Genomic DNA, 25,204 nt, shown 5'->3' on the forward strand with positions numbered 1-25,204 from the left:
AAGGAAACTTACAGCTCTTTATCAACCTACGGTCAACAAATCATAGCTCAATATGTAGTTTGTAAAAGCTGAAATTTTAAGTTTTAACCACAAAATAGGTGCAAACTTTAAGTTTTCTATTTCAGAAAGTAATTTCAAAAGAGAAAGTTCAAATGTGGCTTTAAATCCTCCCTCCCTCTTGATCTTTTTTTTTTTAGTTTTTTTTTTTTTTTTTTTTTGCTCCAGGGGATTGAACCCAGGGGTGCTTAACCATTAAGCCACATCCCCATCCCATTTTGATATAGGGTCTCACCAAGTTGCCCAGGGCCTCACTAAATTGCTGAGGCTGGTCTTGAACTTTCAATCCTCCTGCCCCAACCTCCTGAGCCCTGGGATTACAGGTATGCACTTCTGCACTTGGCTAAAGGATTCTTAAATGCATATTAATAAATGAAAACAGTCACTCCGAAAATGATAAATATCTTGTTATTCCACTATTTGGTTACTACGGGGGACCTCACTCCAAATTGTTTACTTATCTCTTTCCCCTGAGGAAAGGTGTCCTCTCTCCTACAGAGTTCTTGGTGGTAGTATATAGGTATACTCTTTATCTAGTGCAAAGGAGGCCCACAAGGCAGAGGGACGAAGGAGAAACCAGAGACAGGCCAGTTTTAAAACAGTCCTACAGCAAGAAGGAGCTGCTTGGCAAGTTACCGCCTAGTGCTTTACTCACCACTTCACTTGCCACCTTGTGTTTAGGACAGTCTCCCAACTCCTAAGTGTTCTTCCCATCTTCTTATTTAAAAGTAGTAACATCATACTGACTTAAATTGGGGGGAAACCAAGTCCTATTAACCTTTTTTTGAGATGCTGGGAATCACAGCCAGGGCCTTTTGGATGCTGAGCAAATGCCCTACCACCAAGCTATTCTTCCAACCCAACCACACTTAAATGGGTACTACCCAAATGCTGTTGAATTCTGCCTTTCATTTCCCCTCACAAAAAAAAAAAAAAAAAAAAAATAGGTGTAAATAAAGTCTTACTTCATAATCAAATTTTAGGAAACAAAGGACAAATTCTACAGTGTTAACTTTTCAGATTATTTTCTGACTTAAAAATATCAGTTCTCAAACCAATAAAGACAGGTTAGTAATCAAAGTTTACAAAAATATTTCTGAAAAACTAAACAAGGTACTCTTTACCTCTTAAAATATCTGAAGCACAATTCTAACAGCATCCAAGGCACTCACAATCAAATAATTAGCTTTTCTAGTTTTAAAATGTCCACTTTATTCCACAACACTTAGCCAGGTATCATTTACATCTGAGAAAGAGAAGGACCATGAGACTGATTTTGGTAAAACACTAAGAAATTGTAGTCCAATTTTACACATTTCCAGGAAGCCCCAGACAAGTGTACCACAATGCAGAAATATGGGTATCACTACTACATTTTACATAAGATAAAAGGAAAGTATCAATCAACTTCAGAAAGTAGTAAATTCACCTGTCCCTTAAAATACGGGTAATGCAAATGTTACAAAGTCATAGTAAATGGTTTTATAAAATGTAATTTTATTTTATGTTACTCTGCTGTTACATAGGGCATAACATTTTCACAAGGCTTTTTTGGGACTACAGTCAATGATTAGCAACACACAATAGTGGTCCAACTCTCTAAAGAACAATCACGAGACAAACTGGACACCCTCTCACATGTGCACAAATCTGCATGGAAAAGTACTAAAGTTTTAGACTTGGACTTGTGTACTTTTATTTCCCCTTTCTAGTGTATTAAGAAATGACATGCACTTTTAATTTGCCAAAAGCGATGCTTGTATTCTGGCAGCAACATGCTACTTCTATTACATAGTAAAGTGAATACCAGAACTACAAAGGCAGGAGGTGTAAGTGAATTTTTATTGGGAAGGGAAGTTGTCAACTTAAACAGCAGCAAATGATGAGTGAATAAGGAAACTCCCTGTGATCACAGATGGACATGACCTCCACAACATGGGATATAGGAGGCATTTCAACTTGTGACCGCCCCCCCCCACCCCAGCCAGGAAATGTCAAGTGCTCTCCCATTCCATCTAATACTTCTGGATTCCCACTAAAAAGGAATACAGTAAGAGTATAGAAAGGTTGCTTACTGAAAGGAAACCCTCAAAGAAGAATAAAGAAGGGAATGTAGAAAGTAAGAAGTCATGTAGAACACTCTTTAAATTGCAATTAACTACATTTTCTTATCTTCACAGTAATACAAAACACAGTCACTTGTAGAACTGGTTCAGATTACTTAAATACCCGATACATTTTTAGTCCTCTACTAAAAGTGTTTGGAATTACTTATGTTTATATGAAATGAAGCTATTAATACTTTTCTACAGCAGTAACTGCACACCAGGAAGGCCAAGACAAACACAAATCAAGGAATGGAGTTTTCCCAAAGCTGCAGTGTGAAAAGACTATAAACAGTTGATTCCATACACATGAATGGGTTTCTTTGCTATAGGAAATCCAAGTGGAATAAGGAATGGAGATGTGTAAAAAGGTTTCTTGAGGGAAGAAGGATGACACCCTGTTTGCATTTAGTTTTCAGCCCCTTCTGCTGCATCACATTCTTCTCCTGCACTGTCTGATGTCCATAACTAGAATTAAAAAAAAAAAAAAAAAGTTATATTAGGTTACTATTTCCAGATCAGACAATCTGTCAAGTCCTACTGCTACATCAAAGTGTGATTCTTCTTTTTTTGGGGGGTGGGGGACTGGAAACTGAACACAGGGTGCTTAACCACCATGTCACATCCCCAGCCCTTTTGATTTTTTTCAGGCAGGATCTTGTTAAGTTGCTTAGAGCCTTACTAGCAAATGTCTATCATATGCAAAGTCCTGAGTTCTATACCAAATTATGTTAAACAAACCAACCAAAAAGACCAACGGGGGAAAAAAAGATCACAAGTACTATTTTCTAAGGATCTTTCTAGTTTTAGGATAAAAACATGAAGTGAAAACTTGTTAGTTAATACTGATTATAATCATTTCAAAAAAATGGGTAATTTTTTAGTACAGGGATTGAAACTTGGAGTGTTCCACCACTGAGCTACATCCCCAGATCTTTTTGTTTTCGAGACAGGCAGTCTAAGTAAGTTGCCAGGGCTGGCCTTGAACGTGCAATCCCCCTGCCTCAGCCTCCAAGGATTACAGGTGTGTGCCACCATGCCTTTTAATAGAACATGGTGTTTCACTGGATCTTAAGAAAGCTTCTACAACTATATAGTCCCTAATAAGCTACTGCAAATTTACCCAAATAAAGGGAATACATGTGCTGGGGTTATAGCTCACATGCACAAGGCCCATGGTTTGATCCTCAGCACCACAAATAAATAAATAATTAATTAAATGGGACACTACAACTATATAACCCTATGCTAATATAATCAACACCTTCAACCCACAGAATAGCATTATGTTAATACCAAATTCCTTGTTCTTAGTACCTTCTCAGGAAGGTCTGATAAAATGCCTATTCACTAGGGAAACCTGCCTACGAATTCTACTTATGTATTAAATGTCCATTTTCTGAGAGAATAAACTACTTTTGTTCCTGAAAGGAAATAAAAGAGTGAACAACTCACTGTTAAGTTGTCTCTAAGCAACTGCATGATGAGGGTGCTGTCCTTATATGAGTCTTCATTCAGTGTATCAAGTTCTGCAATGGCCTCATCAAAAGCCTGATAAATATTAATATCCATGGTAAGCAATTGATAGAAACTGGTTAGTTTACCATTTTTATAATATATGTGAACATCAATGTTATATTCTACTATCAGTTAACAACAAACTCAATGGCATCGTTTCCTGAGATTCACAGTTTAAGAACTTGTGCATACAATCTGAAACTTAAAAAGCTATGTTCTGAAACACTAAGCATTTCTTGGTTCTTTAATAGGACACACAATACGGTAACAATGATTAATATAACCTACAAGAACTACTATTTATTTGGAAAAGCCTCTCGCCCTGGCAGGCATTACTTCCCAAACCTTGTTTCCTGTCTAAAGTAATTCACACTTCTTTGACTACTCTACCCATGCTCTTTAGCCAGATTACTGCTATAATCACTGTTAGAAGAGATTATGGTGTTCAGGGCTAGGGACATGTGGACAAGATGCTAATAAAAAGGAATATATCCACATAAATACTGAAGAAATCCTCCCTCTATCCATCCAAGTGAAACACCTAGAAATTAACTTTTTTTTTTTTTTTTTAGGGGGGGAGGTGGTACCAGGGATTAAACTCAGGGGCACTCAACCACTGAGCCACATCCCCAGCCCTATTTTGTATTTCATTTAGAGACAGGGTCCCAATGAGTTGCTAAGTGCCTTGCCGTTGCTGAGGCTGGCTTTGAACTCACGATCCTCCCGTCTCACCTGATCCTCCCGTCTCACCCTGGTGAGCCACTGGGATTACGGGCTGGCATGCACCCAGCTGAAATTAACATACTTGATATCCAAAACAACCTTAGACAAAGAGGACATTTCCTGGAAAACATCTTACCGTTTTAGCCAGTGTGCAGGCAAGCTCTGGGTTATTAAGGATCTCATAGTAAAATACAGAAAAGTTAAGAGCCAGCCCCAGGCGGATTGGATGTGTGGGTTGCATCTCTTTCTTGCTTATATCAAATGCCTCTTGGTAAGCTCCTTGGGAATTATCTATCGTTTCTGAGAAGAAAAGAAAAAACACTATACCCAACATATCCAATATATAGCATATTAACTTTAACACATGCTACTAGCTTTTGGTAGAATGAGACTTTTCTCTGTAGCATTTTTTAAACCACTGCATACTAGTACTAGATATTTAAAAATTAATTGATAATGCAAGAAAGTGGGGCACAGCCATTATATGAAACTTTTTTGTTTTAAACTGTGCTGGTATTACTTAATCACTTAGTCACTCAACTGTCTTTATAATGCTGCTTGCTTACAGCTAATTTATAAAAATGCATGAGATAGTATATCACATTTTCCCATCTCTGAGGCTAAGATGTTTTCCCTTTTAGTACTGGGGATTGAACCCAGGGGCACTTAAACATTGAGCCACATCCCAGCCCCCTTGTTTATTTATTTATTTTTTATAGTTGTAGATAGATAGCATACCTTTATTTGCTTAGTTTTTTTATGTAGTGCTAGAAATTCGAACTCAGAGCCTCACACATGCTAGGCAAGCACTCTGCCACTGAGCTACAGCCCCAACCCCAGCCCCATCCCTTTTAAATATTTTATTTAGCAACAGGATCTGGCTGAAGTTGCTTAGAGCCTTGCTGATTTGCTGAGGCTGGGAATATAGGTGTGTACCACTTTACACAGCCCTCTCCTGAATTATAAGACCAAGCCTATCAATAAAAATAAACCAATGGTGAGAACAAAATTTCTTTTTTTTTTTTTTGTAGTTGTAGATGGACAGAATGCTTTTATTTTATTTGTTTATTTTCATGCGGTGCTGAGAATTGAACCCAGTGCCTCTCGCATGCTAGGCAAGTGCTCTGCTACAGCCCCAGCCCCAACCCCACAATTTTTTGACTGGAATGCTACCTCCCTAAATAATGAGAACACTTTACAAATATCTTACCATCAAAATCTCCAAATGTTGTGCCTTTATAATCATCATTGTTTTGAAAAGGTGCCCACATGAGCCTTAAAGACTAACATAACACAAATTAAGCTATTGCTGAATGTGTGTATTTTCCTTCTTCTGAAACAGCCTATTATTGACCCAATTACGGCTGGAATAGCCCTCATGTAGTGAGAAGGGCATGCTGTCAGGCACATGAGAAAGCCCAGCGCCGGAGAATAGTAGTAATATAAGGACAGCCCACTTACAAATCCAGATGAACAGAATGCATGTGAGACTATGTGTGGGACTCAGGGGTGTCAGTGAGCTACAAGCAGCTAATTCAGATTAAAGCCAGGGATATGTCCCAATCTCCCAAGGACATTCCTTTGACTTGTTGTTATAAATATTTTCATTTCTGTGTCAATGTTTTCAGGTCCAGTTCTGCTTATCTGTGTGGCAACAGAAATTATACATCAGCACAAAGTGTTAGTTTAGCAGACAGATTTTACTACAGAAAAGTATAACTATTTTTTCTTTATATCTTCAATTACACTGATACTTAGGATGGCAGAATTCTCGTTTTCAGTGACTAACTCAGAGATCAGAGTATAGGAGTACATCTTTTTGGATGAGGCAATATTAAGAAAAAAACAAGCTTATTTTAAAAAACTAGGAATTCAGTGATACTTCTCTACCTTCAACTTGACAATTTTGTCAGCAGGCCCATATATAAAATTCAGTAAGGTTTATTATAATACTCACTAATAATACTCCAGAAGACTGAGTTCACTGCAAATAGGTTTACTTTTCCACAATTAAAATAGGGAGTCTGATTATTACTTTTCCCCATTATTTTTTAAATGATAGTCTAAGACTTAAAAAAAATAAGTATTTAATGGCTTGGGAGGCGCCAAGGCAGGAGGATCTTGAGTTCAAAGTCAGCCTCAGCAAAAGTGAGGTGTTAAGCAACTGTCTCTAAATAAAATACAAAATAGGGCTGGGGATGTGGCTCAGTGGTCGAGTGCCTCTGTGTTCAATCCCCAGTACCCTCACCGAAGGTATTTAATATTCTATTTTTATGACAATTCTTCCAGTCAACACAGTTCCTATGTATTCAAATAAAACCTAGACATAAGGGTCATTTAAAATTACTGTGAAGTTGGAACAAACCATACACCAAAAATAGACTCATCTTACCTATCTTCAGAACTCTGATTAGCAATGTTGTGATCCTTTAAAATTGGTAGTATGTGGGAGACCAACCTTGCACTTGACTGAGTCACAATCCCCGGCTGGGTGCTGAGGCGTTCAGTCACAGAAATGTGGCAGAACTTTCCCCACCCTTCTTGGGTTTGAGGGTTGAGGGTTGGTGTCTCGTGCATGGGTCTGTCTTGCTACAGCCCGCCCCATGGGTGGAACTATGCTCACCTGTTCCTTTGTAATATAACCCCTTGCCCTGTTTAGGATAGAATCTTCCATGGAAATGCCGTGTGTGTGTGTGTGTGTGTGTGTGTGTGTGTGTGTGTATGTGTGTCCCCTTCTCTGTGTCCTTGGGTATGGCCTACCCAGATGTCAATCAACCTGCCGACAGTGGACACATGAAGAAGACTCAGCCCCCTGAAACCCCCTTGCCTCATTTGAATAGCTTCTCCTCAATAAAAGGGGTCAGCACGTGCTCTCGCTCTCTCTCTTCCTGCGGACCCTTAAGATCAGAGGAGCCATCACTGCGACCCCAAACAAAAAGGTATTTAGCCCAGTTCAACTGGAGTAACCCCTGAGCCTTTTATCGTGAACAGAAACCTGACAGTAGTAGTATACTAAACTAATGACAAAGGAACATAACATAACTGTTTCTATGTTCTACATGTAATTTCCACTGAAATACAGAATCACCTAGAGCTAAAAATATTAAGAGATCGATCCTGTTGTTAATATCAGATTAGAATTAGAATTCACATGTGTTTAAATTTTTAAAGGACACATTAAATTAATGACTACATTTTTTTTCTTCTCTTTGTTTGGTACTAGGGATTAAATACAGGGTGCTTTTACTTCTGAGCTACTTCCTCAGTTCTTTTTTATATTCTATTTTGAGAGAGGGTCTTACTAAATTGCTGAAGCTGACCTCTAATTTGTGATCCTTCTGCCCTAGCCTCCCAAATCATGCGCTCCAAATAAGGCAATATTCACTTTCTTGACATACAAGTTGCACAATTTTCTTTTAAGTTACAAAGGGCCTGGAGACATAGACTATCATCATAAGTGTCACCTTCTCCCCAACTCCCTTTTATACATTGACTTTACATGTATGTCAAATATACTTACGTTTCCGATCATCACCACAGGCAACTTCAGCAAGGTACCGGAAGTAATCTCCTTTCATTTTCAGATAGAAGACCTTACTCTCTGGATTAGTTGCATTGGCTATTAAATACTTATCCAACAATTCCTGAAAGAAATAAGATAAAACAGTAAACACTAGTAAAAACCATTTAATTATAGCAAGAACTTGTAATATAATGACATGCTTCTGCCTATCATGCATTTGAACTGCCTATTATTAATATAACATTATATCATTCTAGCCAGAACTTGAAGCATGTTCTTACAACTGCTTGTTGTAAGCTTTAAATCATGTGGCCTACAGTTTCTAACAGTAAAGCTAAATTACCCCAAACATTATTAGAAACAACCTGCCCTTTTACCCAGCCATTCATTCAACATTTATTGATCCTTGCATACATGCCAGGTATTTGGCCAGAGTGAATACATACAAGACTGAAGATAAGGTCCCGGCTCCTTAGAAGCTCCCAATCTACACACCAAGTGTTAATAGATATAGAAATGACATGCTATGAAAGCACAGAGATTAAATAGCTGATTCTGTCAGAGACCCCAGGGGTTAGACAAACTTCCTAGGGGAGGGATACTTGAATATCAAGAAGAAAGAATGAACCAGGAAGAAAACAGGGATTTGTAATCATTTTATTTAGGGAGGGGAAACAAAACATTTAAGACATCAAGTTCCAGGGAGAAAAGTACAATCAGGGAACAAACAAGTAAATCATCACAGCCTCAAGCAGCATGTCCAGTACCCTCTACAGACAAGCACCTGTCAAGAATAAGGCAAGCCCAGGAATTGTGTATGAGCTTTAGAGACTTGAACAGCAATTTTATGTCAACTGAATTTGAATTTTTTAAAAAAGCAGCACCAGGGATGAAACCCAAGTGCTCTATCCCTAAGTTACACCCCAGCCCGATTTTACATATTTTAAAAATTGGGTATTTCTTTTATCCATGATTTCATATCAAGATACCTGCACTTGATGGAACGAAAACCAGTGCTGCTCAAACAGAAGTATTTGTACTTCCAAAGATGCCAGGTATGACGACCAGGAGTATTTAAAAAAAAAAAAAAGTCACAAAAACCAAGTATGGTATTTTAAGACTACCAATTTTACTTGATGTTAAATAATTAAAATCTTTTTTGGCCAGGCACACTGGTACATACTTGTAATCCCCAGTGACAGGGGGACTGAAGCAGCAGGACCACAAGTTCAAAGCCAATCTAAGCAACATCGCAAGACACTGTCTCAAAATAAAAATAAAAGGACCGGGAATGCAGCTCGGTAGTATGGCAACCTTGGATTCAATCCCCAGTACAAAAAAAAAAAAAAGTACTAAAATATTGTGGAATATAGTGAAATTCTCTTAGAAATTTAAAGATTTTTAACACCCACTGCATAGGTTTGTTTTGATAATAAATTTTTTCAGATGCCATTAGCTCTGGATTTGGTAATGAGGGAAATGTTACATGTTAAGTGCTCATGTAACCATGTCACATGTTAGGTGCTCAATAAACACTGGCTGTTATTGGCCAGTTCTCCTGCCTAGGTACACAGTTTGAGAAGAACTGCTTCAGGCAAAGTTAAACTAGTGAAAAATTCTAAGCAAAGAAAATTAAGATTGCACTTTGGAAAAGTAGTTACATACTATCAGTTAAGACATAAAAGTACCAACAATGATACAAAGTGGGGAGTTTGTAGAATAACCCAGTAAATCTGCTTCAACTTCAGATAAATTAACTACTGAAGAAAATGAAGACTTTTTACAGATCTAAAATACAAGTTTAGAAAATGTAGTTCTAATCCAAGAAACCTTGTTTACCTAATTTAAAAATGACCCAACAAGACCAACTACTGCCTCCATAAGTTATTTTAATGAAAAGAAACAGAAAAACATATAAAACCTTTAAAGTAAAAAAAAATTATTTTTTTAAATGTTATATTTATCCCCGGGTCAAATCCCCAGCCCCCTGAAGGAATATTTTAAAAGGCCTGAGGCTTTTAAAATAAAATTAGTGAAAAATTATGTAATAAACTCCCAGAAGTTCATATGTTATGAAAGTGGCAAGTATGAAAACCATGGCTGAAGCTGGAAAGTCGTCGGGCCAGGAGTGTGGCAAAAGGCCCAAAGGGCCACACCCAAGGTACAAACAAGCGCTGCTCCACATCATCACACTCAGAAGGAGAAAAAGGAATCAAGGGATTCTTTTTAAGAATTTCTTCTGTTCAACATTACCAGTACATTTTTAATAGTTATTTAATAAACCCCAAACTCTTCCCCAGAATCTTAGAAAGTCACACTATTTTTTTCCCTCTATGTCTTTTAATTTTAAAATTGAAAGTTTAAAATTTTTATGAACTGAATTTAGCATTTTTTTTTTCTTAAAGGAGGGAGGCAATAGTGACAGCCATTTTAAAAAGTTCTAAATCCCAAACTGAGTCTTTTTAAAACATTTTTTTTTTGGGGGGTGGGGTACAGGAGAGTGAACCCAGAGGTGCTTAACTACTGAGCTTTTTAAAAAGTACTCCAGTACTTTTTATTTTAAACAGAGTCGCACTATGTTACTCATGGCCTCACTAAGTTGCTGAGGCTGCCTTTGAACTTGTGATCCTCCTTCCTCAGCCTCCTGAATCACTGGGATTATAAGCATGAGCCACCACTGCTGGCTTTTTCTTTTTAAATAAGAAAAAAAAAAAAAGTCAAGTCTGACTAAATAGAGGGCTTGGGGTAAGAAGCAGAGATGAGAGAAATTTCCATTCTAGCACTAGTCTCTCCTGAGTCAGGTGTAGGCTGCTCATGAGGACCTATTGACATGGACTGTATTACAATTACAAGCAAACTTGCCTTCTGAGGATTCAGTTAGCTGCTACTAGTGCATTAGTTAGAACTCAGCCACTTACGAGCTAACTTCTCCTTTCTAAAGTTATTAATTTTAACAACTAGTTTGCACATAGCCATTACGTACGATTTACAGTGTTGGGCTTTTATAAAGTGACTTGGACATTACTTCCATCCTGGAGTTTCAGCCAGGTATCATGGGTTCTTTTTCAGATGCCACTAGCTCTCTGTGAAGGAAACAACAGGTACAGAATAATTCTGTCTTCCCATATGATGTGTATTTTAGTCCAATTAAAAGATAATGGATGCTGCTTCAGTCTTACCAAAATAACCATGGTTCTATCTAGTTATCCATGGCTATTAATATGAGATAGAATATAGGGTACTAAAACTTGAGGCATACAGCCTGTCTGTACAATTTAATTGGTAGTATTTTAAAAATTATTTTAAAAAACTCAATACAGACCCCCGAGAGAAAAAAACAAAACAAAACAAAACCTGCAAATAGATCCAAACTTACAACTGGCTCCCTCAAAATCTTTCCAAATAAGTGTATTAATTAAAGGGCTACGGTTGAGGCTCATAGTAGAATGCTGGCCTATGATGCTCGAAGCTCAGCACTTGGAGAGAAGGGGTACTGCTAAGATGCCAAGAGAGAGAAGTAGTGAATCAATGTTAACATTTATACAGTTGAAAGTTCCTCCACTAATTTTCTGGATACATTATTCTTATCAATGAAGTTAGAAATCCCCCTTACAAACTCTTTAATTGGAAAATGTTGTGCTCTTGGGAGCTTTGGAGCAGGACTGAGCTCCTGCCAGTGCTCGGTTGTTACCTGAGGGGCAGAAGGTTCTCCTTTTTGAGAACCTGAGAGAGCATAAAGATCCTATCATTACCCTCAACTGCTTTTCTAAAGTAATTTGTTTATCTTCAGTGGTATTCCACAGCACTCAACAAATTCATATTTTTATACTAAATAAACTCACTGATAAGTAATTTCTGATTTACAAACAATATAAGCTGCTCATCTCTCATTATAGAGCTTTCTCTTTATACTAATCTGATTTAGGAAAAAATAAGTAACCAAAGAGCTTTAAAACAGGAGCAAAACAATCCACAAGAAACAAATGTTTTAAGGCTTTTCAAATTTCCTATCAGCTTATTAAAGTTCATTAATCTGCAGTATTAATATGTTCAATCTCTAATTTTAGGTCATTATTACAAACAAACAAAAACCTTAAAATGGAGCATAAGGCCAAACTCAAATTAGAGATGTCTGTGTGTTTGTGTATATGTGGGGATACTACTAGGGACTAAACCCAGAGGTGCTCTCCCACTCAGCCATACCATTTTTCCTGTTGTTGTTGAGACCATGTTACTGACTTGCAGAGGCTAATCTCAAACTTGTGATCCTCCTGTCTTAGCCTCCAGAGTCACTTGGATTACAGATGTGTGCTGGCATACCCAGCTCAAATCTTTAATCAGTAACACAACCCAAGTAGAGCTTTAGAAATTCAATTATCATCTGTGGAAATGACTTGTGTACTGTCATTAGCTCTATGAAATCTTGTGGCAAATTGGTTCCCAAGAGTCTGTTTTTTTTTTTTTTTTTAAACTATGTAATGAGGGTATTATGATCTAAAAGCCTAACTTCAAGCCCCATTCTACCCTGAGTATACCCACTAGGGTTAAATTTCATAAAGGATTTGCTGCCTTAACCAAGCAAGCAATGAAACACTGAAGGTTTGATTCAAGTCAATCATATAATATCATTTGTGGAAATGTTTTCTATCATTAATTAAAGAAATGCATTGAATAGTTAATTATCCTTGCGTCGTTTAAAAATTATTGGGCCAGGCACAGTGCTACATGCCTGTAATCCTAGCAACTTGGAAGGCTGTGAAACTTTTTTAAGAATGCAATGAAACTTTATCATAGAGATCAAGCAAGCCTTAAGACACATCATGCTGTGTGATCAGCTGACAGTTCACCGTGTGATCAGCTGATAGTAGGTAGCATAGCATTCCATTTAGAACTCACACTCAGCTACAAAATCTAATCAATTTCTTTCCACCTTAAATGCCGTTAAAATTTTTCACTTAGGCTATGCCAAATCCTAAAACCTCTACAAACTACCTTAATGAAGTGGTGGAGCTGGAGAACAATGACTATATGTGCTGGTCTGCCCAGGATCATCTCAGTTAAGCTGCCATCCCAGTATAATTATTAATACTATTTTTTTTCATTCCTAGAAGTATCCACTTTTGGAAGATATTATACCATCACCCTGCAGAAGAGATGTAACATATTATGTTCAAAGCTTTCTAGTTTGCTTCCTTCCCCAACCCCATTATGACCTCAGGGCTTAAAGTATCCTAAGCACCTGCTCTACCACTGACTCAGATTCCCTATTCCCAAAGTATTTTTTTCAATACTTACAAGATAAGGAATTAAATTTATTGCTGCACATTTCATGTGCACATAAAAGACACTTCTTTAGATATGCACTAAAAACCACATGTGATGACATCTAATCGGTAGGACTTTTCAAAACACTAATTACCCTATTTATCAAACAAACAGATGTTAATTGAAATATTAACTGTAAATATTAACCTCATCATGTCCCAAAATAATCAAAGCAACTTTTGTAATGACACCTTGGACTTACTTTTTTAAAAAAAAATATTTATTTTTAGTTTTCAGTGGACACAATATCTTTATTTTAGTCTAATGTGGTGCTGAGGATCGAACCCAGTGCCCCACGCATGCCAGATGAGCGCGCTACTACTTGAGCCACATCCCCAGCCCTGGACTTACTTTTTAATAGTGCCTTCCCTTCCCTTACCCATTCATCCCTTCAGATAATACTCCTTTTATAACTAATGTTTAATCTTTTAACTATATTAAAATAAAATTAGTGGATAATAAATACTCTAACAGACATTTTAAAACATTTGTTAAAAGTCCTAACTAAGGTATAAGGGACAAATAAAGTAATTATAATAAAACAATATGCATTTCAACATGTAAATGTTTATGTATCCACAGTGTAAACATAACATAGTTGGTTGGATGTCTGCCTCTAAAAATCACCAATACAACATTATCTTCAATTACAAATTTACACAGTCTGTTCAAATATCACAAACGGCCTATCCACCAGTCAATAACAAGCAAAACAAAGTAAAATCTTCTCTTCATTTTTCCACAGTACTTTGCATTTCTGTTTAATTTGGTGTTACTAAAAACCATGAAATAAAACTATTTTAAAAAGTAAGCAACCAGGCATACCAAGTTCAGAGGCTAAAGCAGAAGGATCACAAATTTGAGGCCAGCCTTGCAACTTAGCAAAATTTAGTCTCAAAAGAAAAAAAATAAATAAAAAGGACTGGGGATGTAACTCAATGGTAGAGCATCCTTGGGCTCCATCCTTAGTACTACAAACAAACAAAAAAACCATTGGGTAGACTTCCACAATTCAAGATACCCATGTAAGCTAAAAAATCCCCAAAAAAACTTTTTCAGGGGATCATAAAATAAATGAGGAAATCAGAAGACAAATAAGGGTTATTTCTCAGGTACCTAAAAAAAAAAAAAAATAAGTGTTAATAAAAAAAGTTATGTTGAAATGATTAAAGAATCCTTTAGAGAGATACATTTAGATATATATTTAAACATTTATGAATTATAACAAGATGATGACAAAGACTTCAAAATAACTGGGGTTTGGAGGTAGGGCTAAAAAAACAGAATCCTTAACTACTGAAGCTGGGTAGGGATATATATTATTTTCTTCATTCCTGTACAAGTTTGAAAATTTTCCTGATTAAAATAATCAGGATTGGGCTGGTATTGTAGCTCAGTGGTAGAGTGCTCACCTACCATGCATGAGGCACTGGATTCGATCCTCTGCACCACATAAAAATAAAATATTGTGTCCACCTAAAACTAATAAATAAATAAATAAATAAATAAATAAAATAATCAGGATTTAAAAAAAAAAAAAAGCCAGGAGGAGAGAATACAAAGAATTAAGAATGGGCTGCTTGGAGGTGAAAGGAGAGAAAGGTTTTTTTTTTTTTTTTTTTTTAAATAAAAACAAAACAACTGATAGAAAAGACAGTGGAATGAGATGGACATCATTATCCAAAGTACATGTATGGAGACACAAGTGGTATGAATATACTTTGTATACAACCAGAGATATGAAAAGTTGTGCTCTATATGTATAATATGAATTGTAATGCATTCTATTGCCATATATAACAAATTAGAATAAAAAATTTAACAACAACAACAACAACAAAAAACAACTAAAGTATTTAGAGGTAAATGAAGGGAAAATTAATAATATGGAAGGTACATCTGAAGAAACTACACAGAACCCAGAATAAAGAACAAACAAGACAAAAAGAGGTAGAGAAGTTATGACACAAATACAAAGTCTAAAGATAATCTCTAATAGGAATTTCAGGGGAGAATAAAAAGAATGAGGAAGAAATGTTAATCAGAGGTAATGGATAAGACTCTCTGTAATCATATAATCATCTTCAGATTGGTAATGCACACTAAATCTCAATCAAGATAAAATAAAATAAATTCATACCTAGACCATCATGGTAAAATTGCAGAATGCCAAAGACAAGAAAATTCTTAAAAGCAACCAGAGAAATGACAGGTTACCTATAAAGGAAGAAACAATAACATGACTGACAGTTGATTTTTCATAAAACAATCAAGAATCTTCAAAGTGCTGGGAAAAACAACTGTCAGCTAGAATTCCATAACCAATTAAAGTAGCACATAAAGGCAAAGACACTTCCAGACAAAGACAGATGTTCCCACTCAGGGCATTACTGAAGGAACCTTTTTAGAGTGGGAAGGCAAGGTAATGGCATAAAGGGAAGGCACCAATTGGAATATTAACAGCAACTAAAATACCAAGTAACCAAAAATTTCCTAGTCATAATCTTGGAAGAGTTCTCATTCTCCCCCAAACTGAGGAAACACAGAAGTATTACAAAATGTTGAATGTGATAATTCAAGTTTGCAAAGTAGTAGTACCTTGTGTGTGAAGGATGCATGGCATTAAATCAAAATCAGTGTTGAGGACAGTGTTCCTCAACTCTTTTAAAGGACTAGGTAAATTTTCAAGAGTAGTTTTTTTTTTTTGCCTTAAGACCAACAGGCATCTGCCTTTAAGACTATACTTGCTAAAATTGGATAACCAAATTATGATAATTTGCTCCAATAGGAAACGTTTCATTTCTCAAACATTTTAATTGTCCACAGTGTATTTTAAGACAACGAACGACATGCGTTCATTGACATGATTTTAACCAACTTACATGTTAGTAACTCACAAATGTTCCTTACCTAGTTGGGCAATTTACTTTTACAGTTCTGTACCTGTTTTCTCATTTATACAAGTTACTGATGGTTCCTACTTCACAGGGTTGTTGTGAAGATTAAATAAGATTAAATAAATTAATAAACACCACTTGGTAAAAAAAAAATCAATCATCCTGCACCAACAAAACAGATCTTTTTCTTACACACCAGGGTGAGCGCCTCCTATATTTACTGACATCTAGATGGATCACTGGAATTTTAACTACACTTATTTTTTGAAAATTACTTTTGTCTTCTTAACATAATCTACCATTGGTTTTCTTATCCTACTTTTTTTTTTTTTTTTTTTTTTGTCTTAGGAAAAGCACTCAGTAGCCCTAGTAAAAACCTGAGTGTCATTCTACTGTATCCTTTGGCCTCACTCCCCCTTGCCTTCCAAATGTTCAAGAGTCACACAAGTCCCAAGAAGAAATTTTCTCTAAGAAGTCAAGACAGCACTTAGAAACCTCAAAGAATCATAGTACACTACAGAAACATGGATCCCCCCTCTCTTAAATATATACCACAGAGGGAAAAAACTTAATCTTGCCTAGATTTTATATATACACACATGCATAGTGAGTATGTGTATATAAATATGCAGTACATGTAACATATATGCGTTAGTAGAGATTAGTAAGAACAAGACTTGACTACAATTTGAAAATGTATGAAGTAAATATATTTTAATGACACAGATGAGTTCAAAATACCAATGACCATTCATCACAGAACTACAAAAATCAAACCCTAAATTCGTTTGGAAAAATAGCCAAGGCAATTGTGAACAAGAAAAGTGTTGCAGGAGGCACCACAATATCTGATCTCAAATTATACTACAGAGCTATAGTAACAAAAATAGCATGGTACTGGTATCAAAATAGACATGAAGTCCAATAGAATAGAAGACAGAGACAAGCCCACATAGTTAAGAGCCATCTGATACTTGACAAAGGCACCAAAAATGTATGTAGGAAGAGCCAGGTACAATGCCACACGCCTGTAATCTCAGCTGCTCTGGAGGATGAGATAGGAGGATCGAGAGTTCAAAGCCAGCCTCAGCGATGGTGAGGCGCTATGCAACTCAGTGAGACCCTGTCTCTAAATAAAATACAAAATAGAGCTGGGGATGTGGCTCAGTGGTTGAGTGCCCCTGAGCTCAATCCCTAGTACGTACCCCCCAAAAATGTGAAGACAACCTTTCAAACAAATGGCACTGGGAAAACTAGACAAACTGGATATCCATATGTAGAAGAATGAAATGAGATCTCTACCTTTCACCCTGTCCAAAAGTCAAATCCAAATGGATTAGAATTAGGGGGCTGGAGCTTGGGCTCAGTGGTAGAGCCCTTGCCTAGCACATGTGAGGCACTTGGTTTGATCCTCAGCACCACATTAAAAAAAAATAATAATAATTAGGAATTAGACCAGAAACCATGCAACTATTAGAAGAATACATAGGCTCAACACTCCATCATATGGATGCAGGCACTGAAACAAGACCTCCAGAGCTTAAGAAATAAAAACCAAGAATCAATAAGTGGGATGCCATCAAATTGAAAAGCTTCTGCACAGCAAAGGAAATGATTAAGAGAGTGAAGAGACATCCTACAGAATGGCAAGAAAATCTTGGCCTCTGACAGGGGATTAATATCCAGAATTAGATTTCAAAAACACACACACACACAAAAAAAAAACCCAAATAGCCCAATCAACAAATGGTCAAAAGAATTTTTCAAAAGAAATACAAATGGCCAACAAACATATGAAAAAACATTCAACATCTCTAGTAATCAGAGAAACACAAATCAAAACCATCTCACTCCAGTTAGAATGGCAATCATCAAGAACACAATAATATCTCAGGTGAGGATGTGGGGGTGGGGTGGGGGAAGGTATAATCATACACTGTTGGTGGGACTGCAAATTAGTACTTTGGAAAGCAGTGTGAAGATTCCACAAAAATCTAGGATCGGACATACCATGTGACTCAGATGTCCCAGTCCTTGGTTATTTCTCCCAAAGAACTAAAATCAGCATACTAGAGTGATACAGCCATTTCAATATTTACAGCAGCACAATTCATAATAGCCAAATTATGAAATCAACCCAAATGTCCATCAGTAGGTGAACAGATAGAGAAAATGTTGTATATATACACAATGACATTTTACTCAGCCATAAAGAAGAATGAAATAAAGGCTTTGCTGGTAAATGGTTAAAATCATGTTAAGTGAAATAAATCAGAGTCAGAAAAATCAACAGCCAAACATTTTTCTCTCATATGAAAAAGTTAGAGCAAAACAAGGGAAAGAAGATGGTGGGGGACAGAATAGGATATCATAAATATATAGGTAAGATCAGTAGAGTAGAAGAATGAGAAGTAGGGAAAAGGAAAGAAATATAAAATGAATTTAACAAAATAATGATATATACTTATATATGTACTAAAAAGAATTTCACCTTTATGCACATGTAGAAAATATCAAAAAATAAGTAAATAAGAAAGATCAATGAGATAGGAGGGAGAATATGAGAAGGAAGGAGAGGGAGGAAAGGGGATTGAAATCAAATTCCTTGTCAAAATGAATCCAAATACTATCAATAGTTATAATGCTCTAATTGAAAAAAAAAAAAAAAAACAATGAGTAGATCAGAAAAAACTATGAGAGTCATGGAAATAGAAAAGGGACAGGCACTGTAGGAGAAAGATCCAATACATGGCCTAGGAGAGTATGAATCCTGGTCAATGCACTGACAAATCCACCCCTACTCTAGAGACGTCCGTCATTACACATCTGAGCAGCCATCCAATTGCTCTTGTTATCATGCCACATTCATTAAGCCAACTTTTTGATTATGACTTGATCCCTATTTATCTCCCTCCTGAAAGAAAACACACCAGTCATGCCAACAGAAGTAATGCAATCCTTGTGTTATTCCTTAACACAAGTTTTTTGTTTTATACAATTATCACATGAGCAATAATCAATATTGCACATCTATCCTTGAAAAATGGCTCCACCTGATTAAAGCTAAAGGCCACACCAAGAATTGCAGCAAACTCAAAAGTGCTAATGTGGGAAATGTCACTCCCCATCCACATTTCCAGTTTTTCTGTAGTGCTACATGGCTGAGTATTCTTATGTTTTGAAATATATATATATATATATATATATATATATATATATATATATATATATATACACACACACACTAGATTGCAATATGCCCTGAGCAGAAATAAACCAAACCATTTCTATATGTCTCTTAATTATTCTACTTCCATCTTATTTTCCAATCACCCAAGCTCATCAGCACTGCCTTGGACTTTTCACTTTGCATTTCACATTCCACCAGCTTTCATGTCCTACTGATTCTATTTCCCTAAAAGTATTTTCCCCCCATCTCTTCAGTGACATTCCTCCTCCCTCACCTTGGCGCTAGAGATTGGACCCCAGGGCCTTTTACATATAAAGTATGCACTCTGCCACCGAGTTATACCCTGAGCCTGCATTCCTAGTACTATTACTCAAGTTAATCATATCATTTCACCTCAACTAATCCAATAACCTAACTGACCTGCCAGGTTTTAAGGCTGACCTTTCTCTAATACATTTTGTACCCTGCAGATAGATTAACCTTAAATTCCATTTTGGGTATATTCTTTACCTACTCAAAAACCCCAAAGGCCTATCAAAGAAAAAACTTCTCATTCAAGTCCTACAGACCTCAACCTAGAGCTTCTAGGTAATGTAAATAGTAAGAGATACTGATTCAATCATCACAGAAACAGGGTGAGAAATGCATTTTCCCCAATGTACTACAACAATATAGTTATTCTATTTGTTACACAAAAGGGGTTATATAAAAGGAATTGGAAAGCATTGTCCTAATTTAATCAACCTTATTTCTATTATTATCATTCCTGCACCAGCAGAAGGAGTATGGAGTGACAATAAGGTACCTCCCAAATACTGAATTGGCCTCCCCAAAAGCCAAACATTAAGCATTCTTTATGTTGGATACTAGAAATACACAGGTAAAAAGTAAAAAGAAATTTTCTTTTCTTTTTTTGGGGGGAGGTGGGGGGGGGATTGAATCCAGGGCCTTATCCATACGAGGCAAGTATTCTACCAACTGAGCTATATCCCCAGCTCAAAAAGTGAAAAGAAAAAGCAAAATACTGGCAGTATCTCCAGCACTATGCAGAAGAGGATAATTAGGTCTGTGAACAGTCTTCCATAGTGAAACAGTTATGCTGATGCTGCATACAGTAGTGCTGGAGTACCCAGCCCTTATGATCATCCAACTACAGCTTCTTATGCTCACCAAGCAATCTTCTGACACTAACTTGGATCTTCCTGCCAATTTCCCTTTGTAAGTGTTGGGCCCATTAACACATGCCTATAATTCCAGCAACTGGAAAGGCTGAGATAGGAGGACTGCAAATTCAAGGCCAGCCTCGATAACTTAGTAAGACCTTGTCTAAAAATAAAAATTTAAGAAGGGCTAGGGATATAGCTCAAAGGCTCCTGTGTTCAACCCCCAGTACCACAGGAAAAGAAAGGTGGGGGTTGATGGGAGTTCTGGAGATGTGGTTCAGTGGTATAACAGAAAGATCCTGGATTCAATACCAAGTACTTCAAAATAAATAAAATAATGGCCTACAAGCAATAAAACATGTTTAAATAATGACTCACTCTCTGCCTGACTTCTAATCCTTGTAGCTCCCCTCTAGATGTACCAACTAATTTAGAGGTCAAAGGCTAAGGAGACAAACCCTAGACCATAAATGTATACTACTATAATAACCTGTCCAGCACCCCTACCCTACAAACACTTCTTCCTTATCCTAATTTAAATGAGGTAAATTCCTAAAAAATATAATATCCAACTTATATTTATTAAAATTCATGCAACTCTGGAGTATTCATTAATGTAAATATGCTTTTCAGGAAAGAAAGCTGAGTAACATCAGTAAAAATTACACTGTAAAAAAGGCATTAAAAAAATTTTTTTTGGTGGGTATTAGGGATTGAACCCAGGACCACATGCATACTAAGCAAAAGCTCTACCACTGGAGCTACACACTCAGCTCTTTTTTTTTTTTATTTATTTTTTAAAATATTTATTTATTTATTTATTTTAGTTTTCGGCGGACACAACATCTTTGTTTGTATGTGGTGCTGAGGATCGAACCCGGGCCGCACGCATGCCAGGCGAGCGCGCTACCGCTTGAGCCACATCCCCTGCCCCACACACTCAGCTCTTTTAATTAAAAAAAAATATTAGGGCTTTAACCCAGGGGTGGATTCACCAATGAGCTACATCCCCAGATCTTTGCTAAATTGCTGAAGCTGGCCTTGAACTTGTATTTCTCCTGCTTCAGCCTCCAGAGTTGCTGGGATTACAGTGTGCACCATATCATGTCTGGTTTGGGGTCTGATTCTAATAGTATCAAAAAAAGACCAAACATCAGCTAGAATACTTCTTAAAATAATGTCATGAGGCCGGGCATGGTGGCTCACACCTATAATCCCAGCAACTCAGGAGGCTAAGGCAGAAGGATTGCAAGTTCAAGGCCAGCCTCGGCAACTTAAGTGAGGCCCTAAGCAATTTTGAGATCCTGTCTCAAAAATGTAAAGGGTATGGGGTGTGGCTCAGTGGTTAAGCTGGGTTCAAGTCCCAGTACCTCCCCAAAAAAGTCATGAATTAATATAAGTTGTCCTGATGTCAAGGAATTTATATACTCTTTAGACCTAAGTGGTATTTGCAGTGAAATTTACAGTGAAAGCAAAAATAAGCAAAATGGAAATTGTGGGCAAATTTGAATGAAAACCTACAGGCTAAGAGACAAAGGGAGGAGGAAGAAGAAGGTAAAGAGAATCCAACATTTTGTATGACAAGAAAGAACTTAAGACTTGTCTGCCCCAAATAAAATTCCTAAATCCTTTTTCCTGGTCCATAAGATCCCTAGCCACCTCTATTCCATGACACAGACAAAATTTACGATAATATTGCCACCAGCCTAGTATCTCTACAGCACAGTAGTGTCTTATGGAGGACTGGACAGCCTTTTATGAGCTTGGTGCATTCTACTGCCCCCAAACAATCAGCCACCTAAAAGAAAAAAGAAATAAGAAAAAGAAAAACAATAAAGAGCTGAGAGTGGCGTACTCCTGCAATTCCAGTGACTCAGGAGGCTGAGGAAGAAGCAAGTTTGAGGCTAGCCTCAGCAACTTAACGAGATCTTGTATTAAAATAAAGAAAAATAAAAAGAGCTTGGAGATGTGGCTCAGAGATTAATGCCCCTGGGTTCAATCTCCCATGCCAAAAAAAAGAACCTCAAAACCACCCATAAACCAAAACAAGATAAACCAAATAAAACCAATATACCATATTTGATTCCTTACTGCTTACTGCCTCTATTTATCAGCTTTCTTACAGGGCACAAAAGGAAGAAAAGGATCAAGAGAAATCAAACTTAATGGATTACTTACTATCTTCAACTAATTACTGGGCATAACAGTAAAAAAAAAAAAAAAGACCTTAGAAAATAAAAACAATGCTTACTAGTACATGGGCGGGGGGGAGATGAAATCCTCATCATTCTTTTTTTTTAAAAAAATTTATTTTTAAATATCCAAAGACATTGGACACAATATCTCTGTTTTTATGTGGTGCTGAGGACTGAAACCAGGGCCCCGCTTGCTAGGTGAGAGCACTACCACTGAGCCACAACGCCACCCCAGAAATCCTTATTCTTATATTTACAGTTTACCACAAATACTAATCTGAATTGGGTGCAATTTATTTTGGAGAAAGGCACAAGAGGAATGTACAACACTGATAAACTCCAGACAATATACAACTGGGTCTCATTACAGACTTGGTGAAAAGGAAAATATTACATAAATGTATTCACCCAGGTTTATGGAGGGGAGAGCAAAGAAAAGAAAATATACCAGGCATGCTGATGCACTCCTGTTATGCCAGCTACTTGGAGGCTGAGGCAGGAGGACTGCCAAATTTCAAGGCCAGCTTGGGAAACTCAGAGAAGCCCTGGCTCAGAAAAAATAAATAAATAAATAAAAGAGAGAAATTTTGGAGATGTACCTTAGTAATCCTCAGTACTTCCCCTTTCCAAAAGAAAAAAAAGATAAAGGGCATTATATAAGAAAGATCCACAGGTGGTTCCATGTGGCTGGAGCACAGAGTCAATGAAGAAAAAGGCTGTTAGGTTTCAGGTCATGTTAAAGAACCTGGACTTCCCTTTATTGGTGATGTCTGTGCTATTACATCCCCTAGGACTTATCAACAACACTAGCACATATTAAAACAGATGGAGGGAGCACTCTGGGGGAAGAGCATGTACCACCAGAGTGCAAGTGCTTCCCTATCGCCACCAAGGAGAATTCAGAAAAAGGCAAGATGATCGTGGAAGAATGGGGTCTATAAGGGAAGGCTCTACAACAAAAGGCACCTTCTCTATTCTAGAAAAGGTGGATCTGAGTTCCACAGCTCACTAGCTGGTTGTCAGTCTGGGCTTGGGAAGGGAGGATGAGGAATGACTATTAATGGATACAAGATTCTTTTTGTGGTAATGAAAATGTTTTGGAATTAGTAGTGGTGGCTGCAAAACTTTAAAAATAAATTAAAAGCCACTTAACACTTAGCACTTATGGTATTTGAATTATACTTGGTTAAAACAAACAAAAAAAGAACTAGCGGGGCATTGTAACACAAGGATCACAAGTTCAAAGCCAACCTCAGCAACTCAGTGAGACCCAGTCTCAAACTTAAAAGGCTGGGGATGTGGCTTAGTGGTGAAGCACCCATGGATTTAATCCCCAGTAATAAACAAAACAAAACAAACAAACAAAAAAAAAAACATGAACAAGTTATTAAATAAAGACAACTAAGCCAAACTATTTTATAAACTTTTCTTTAAAACTATAGAGGAAGGTGATTCAATTATTTTTTTAAGTTCCTCAGAGGAATGAATTTCCTTCAGAAAAATTCATTGTGTGGTAACCATTACAAAGAATTTTAAATGGTGCTACAATTTTTAGTGTTGTTTTATTTTTGAAAATGTTAAAAAAACACTAACAAAAAAAGCACACAAGACAAAAATGATTCAACAGTATTTACAAAAAAGTTCAGGGCTCTTATGGATAATTTGTGACCATCATTCATTCCCTTAATCCTATTTTCTTCATAAATTCTCTAATCATAAATTCTACCACCACAGGAAAAAGTACTGTATCTTATCAAAAATATCAGAGGGCTGGTACTCACAACCCTAGTAGGTCCATCAGACTCAACAGATTTGGCAGTTGAATCTGCTGCTCTGATATGCTGATAATGAATTAAAAGGAAACTAGTTGTAATCTGGCTGAAATATTGTTTTATAAACATCTATAAGACCATTCACATTAAAAGCAGAGTTCAGAAACCTGCCTTGAGCAAAAATAAATCACTGCTGGGCAACTTAGCAAGGAAGGCCCTCTGAAGTCCTTCGGGGCCTGCTGAACCTGTCTGTGTGCTCCCCCAGGACCAAGACCTCTTCAGTTCAGCACCTTGATGGTGAAGCCCAATGGCAAGAAGCCAGAGCTAGAGCTAAACTCGGACCTTGAGGCCCAGCTGCAGGAACTCAACATCATAGCAGCCAAGGAGAACTAAGTTGGAGATAGCCAGAAAGATGTAACTTTTGTTCAGGTCCTCAAATGAAATCTTTCCAGAAAATCCAAGTCCAGCTAGTGCATGAATTGGAGAAAAAGTTCAGCGAGAAGCATGTTGTTGAGAGCCACAGCCGAAGGGGCCCCAGCAAACTTCCAGCTGCCAGCAATCCAGCTGCCGGCTGATGATTGGCTCACAGCGGCCCCAGCAACATCTAGCTGATTGGCTCCTCGGCCCCAGCAACATCTAGCTGATTGGCTCCTCTGCGGTGATGCTCATTGGACTGTTTCCCTGCCCTTTCAGACCACGGAGCTGCTCATTGGGGGACTTTTTTGGCTCTGCCCAC

General features: G+C 37.2%; 1 protein-coding gene across 1 annotated transcript in view; it reads right to left on the reverse strand.

The window, feature by feature from the left end:
- Nucleotides 1-1,534: 1,534 nt before the first annotated feature.
- Ywhaq (tyrosine 3-monooxygenase/tryptophan 5-monooxygenase activation protein theta) overlaps nt 1,535-25,204 on the reverse strand; it is a 41,294-nt gene continuing 17,624 nt past the window's right edge. The window contains exons 3-6 of the mRNA XM_027937817.2: nt 7,924-8,047; nt 4,540-4,703; nt 3,618-3,713; nt 1,535-2,630 (exon numbers count right to left, since the gene is read on the reverse strand). Of these exons, the coding sequence (XP_027793618.1) occupies nt 2,571-2,630; nt 3,618-3,713; nt 4,540-4,703; nt 7,924-8,047 (444 nt within the window). The 3' untranslated portion in view covers nt 1,535-2,570. The remainder of the gene's footprint in view (nt 2,631-3,617; nt 3,714-4,539; nt 4,704-7,923; nt 8,048-25,204) is intronic.

Source organism: Marmota flaviventris, chromosome 14, assembly GCF_047511675.1.
Source record: "Marmota flaviventris isolate mMarFla1 chromosome 14, mMarFla1.hap1, whole genome shotgun sequence".
NCBI lineage: Eukaryota > Metazoa > Chordata > Mammalia > Rodentia > Sciuridae > Marmota > Marmota flaviventris.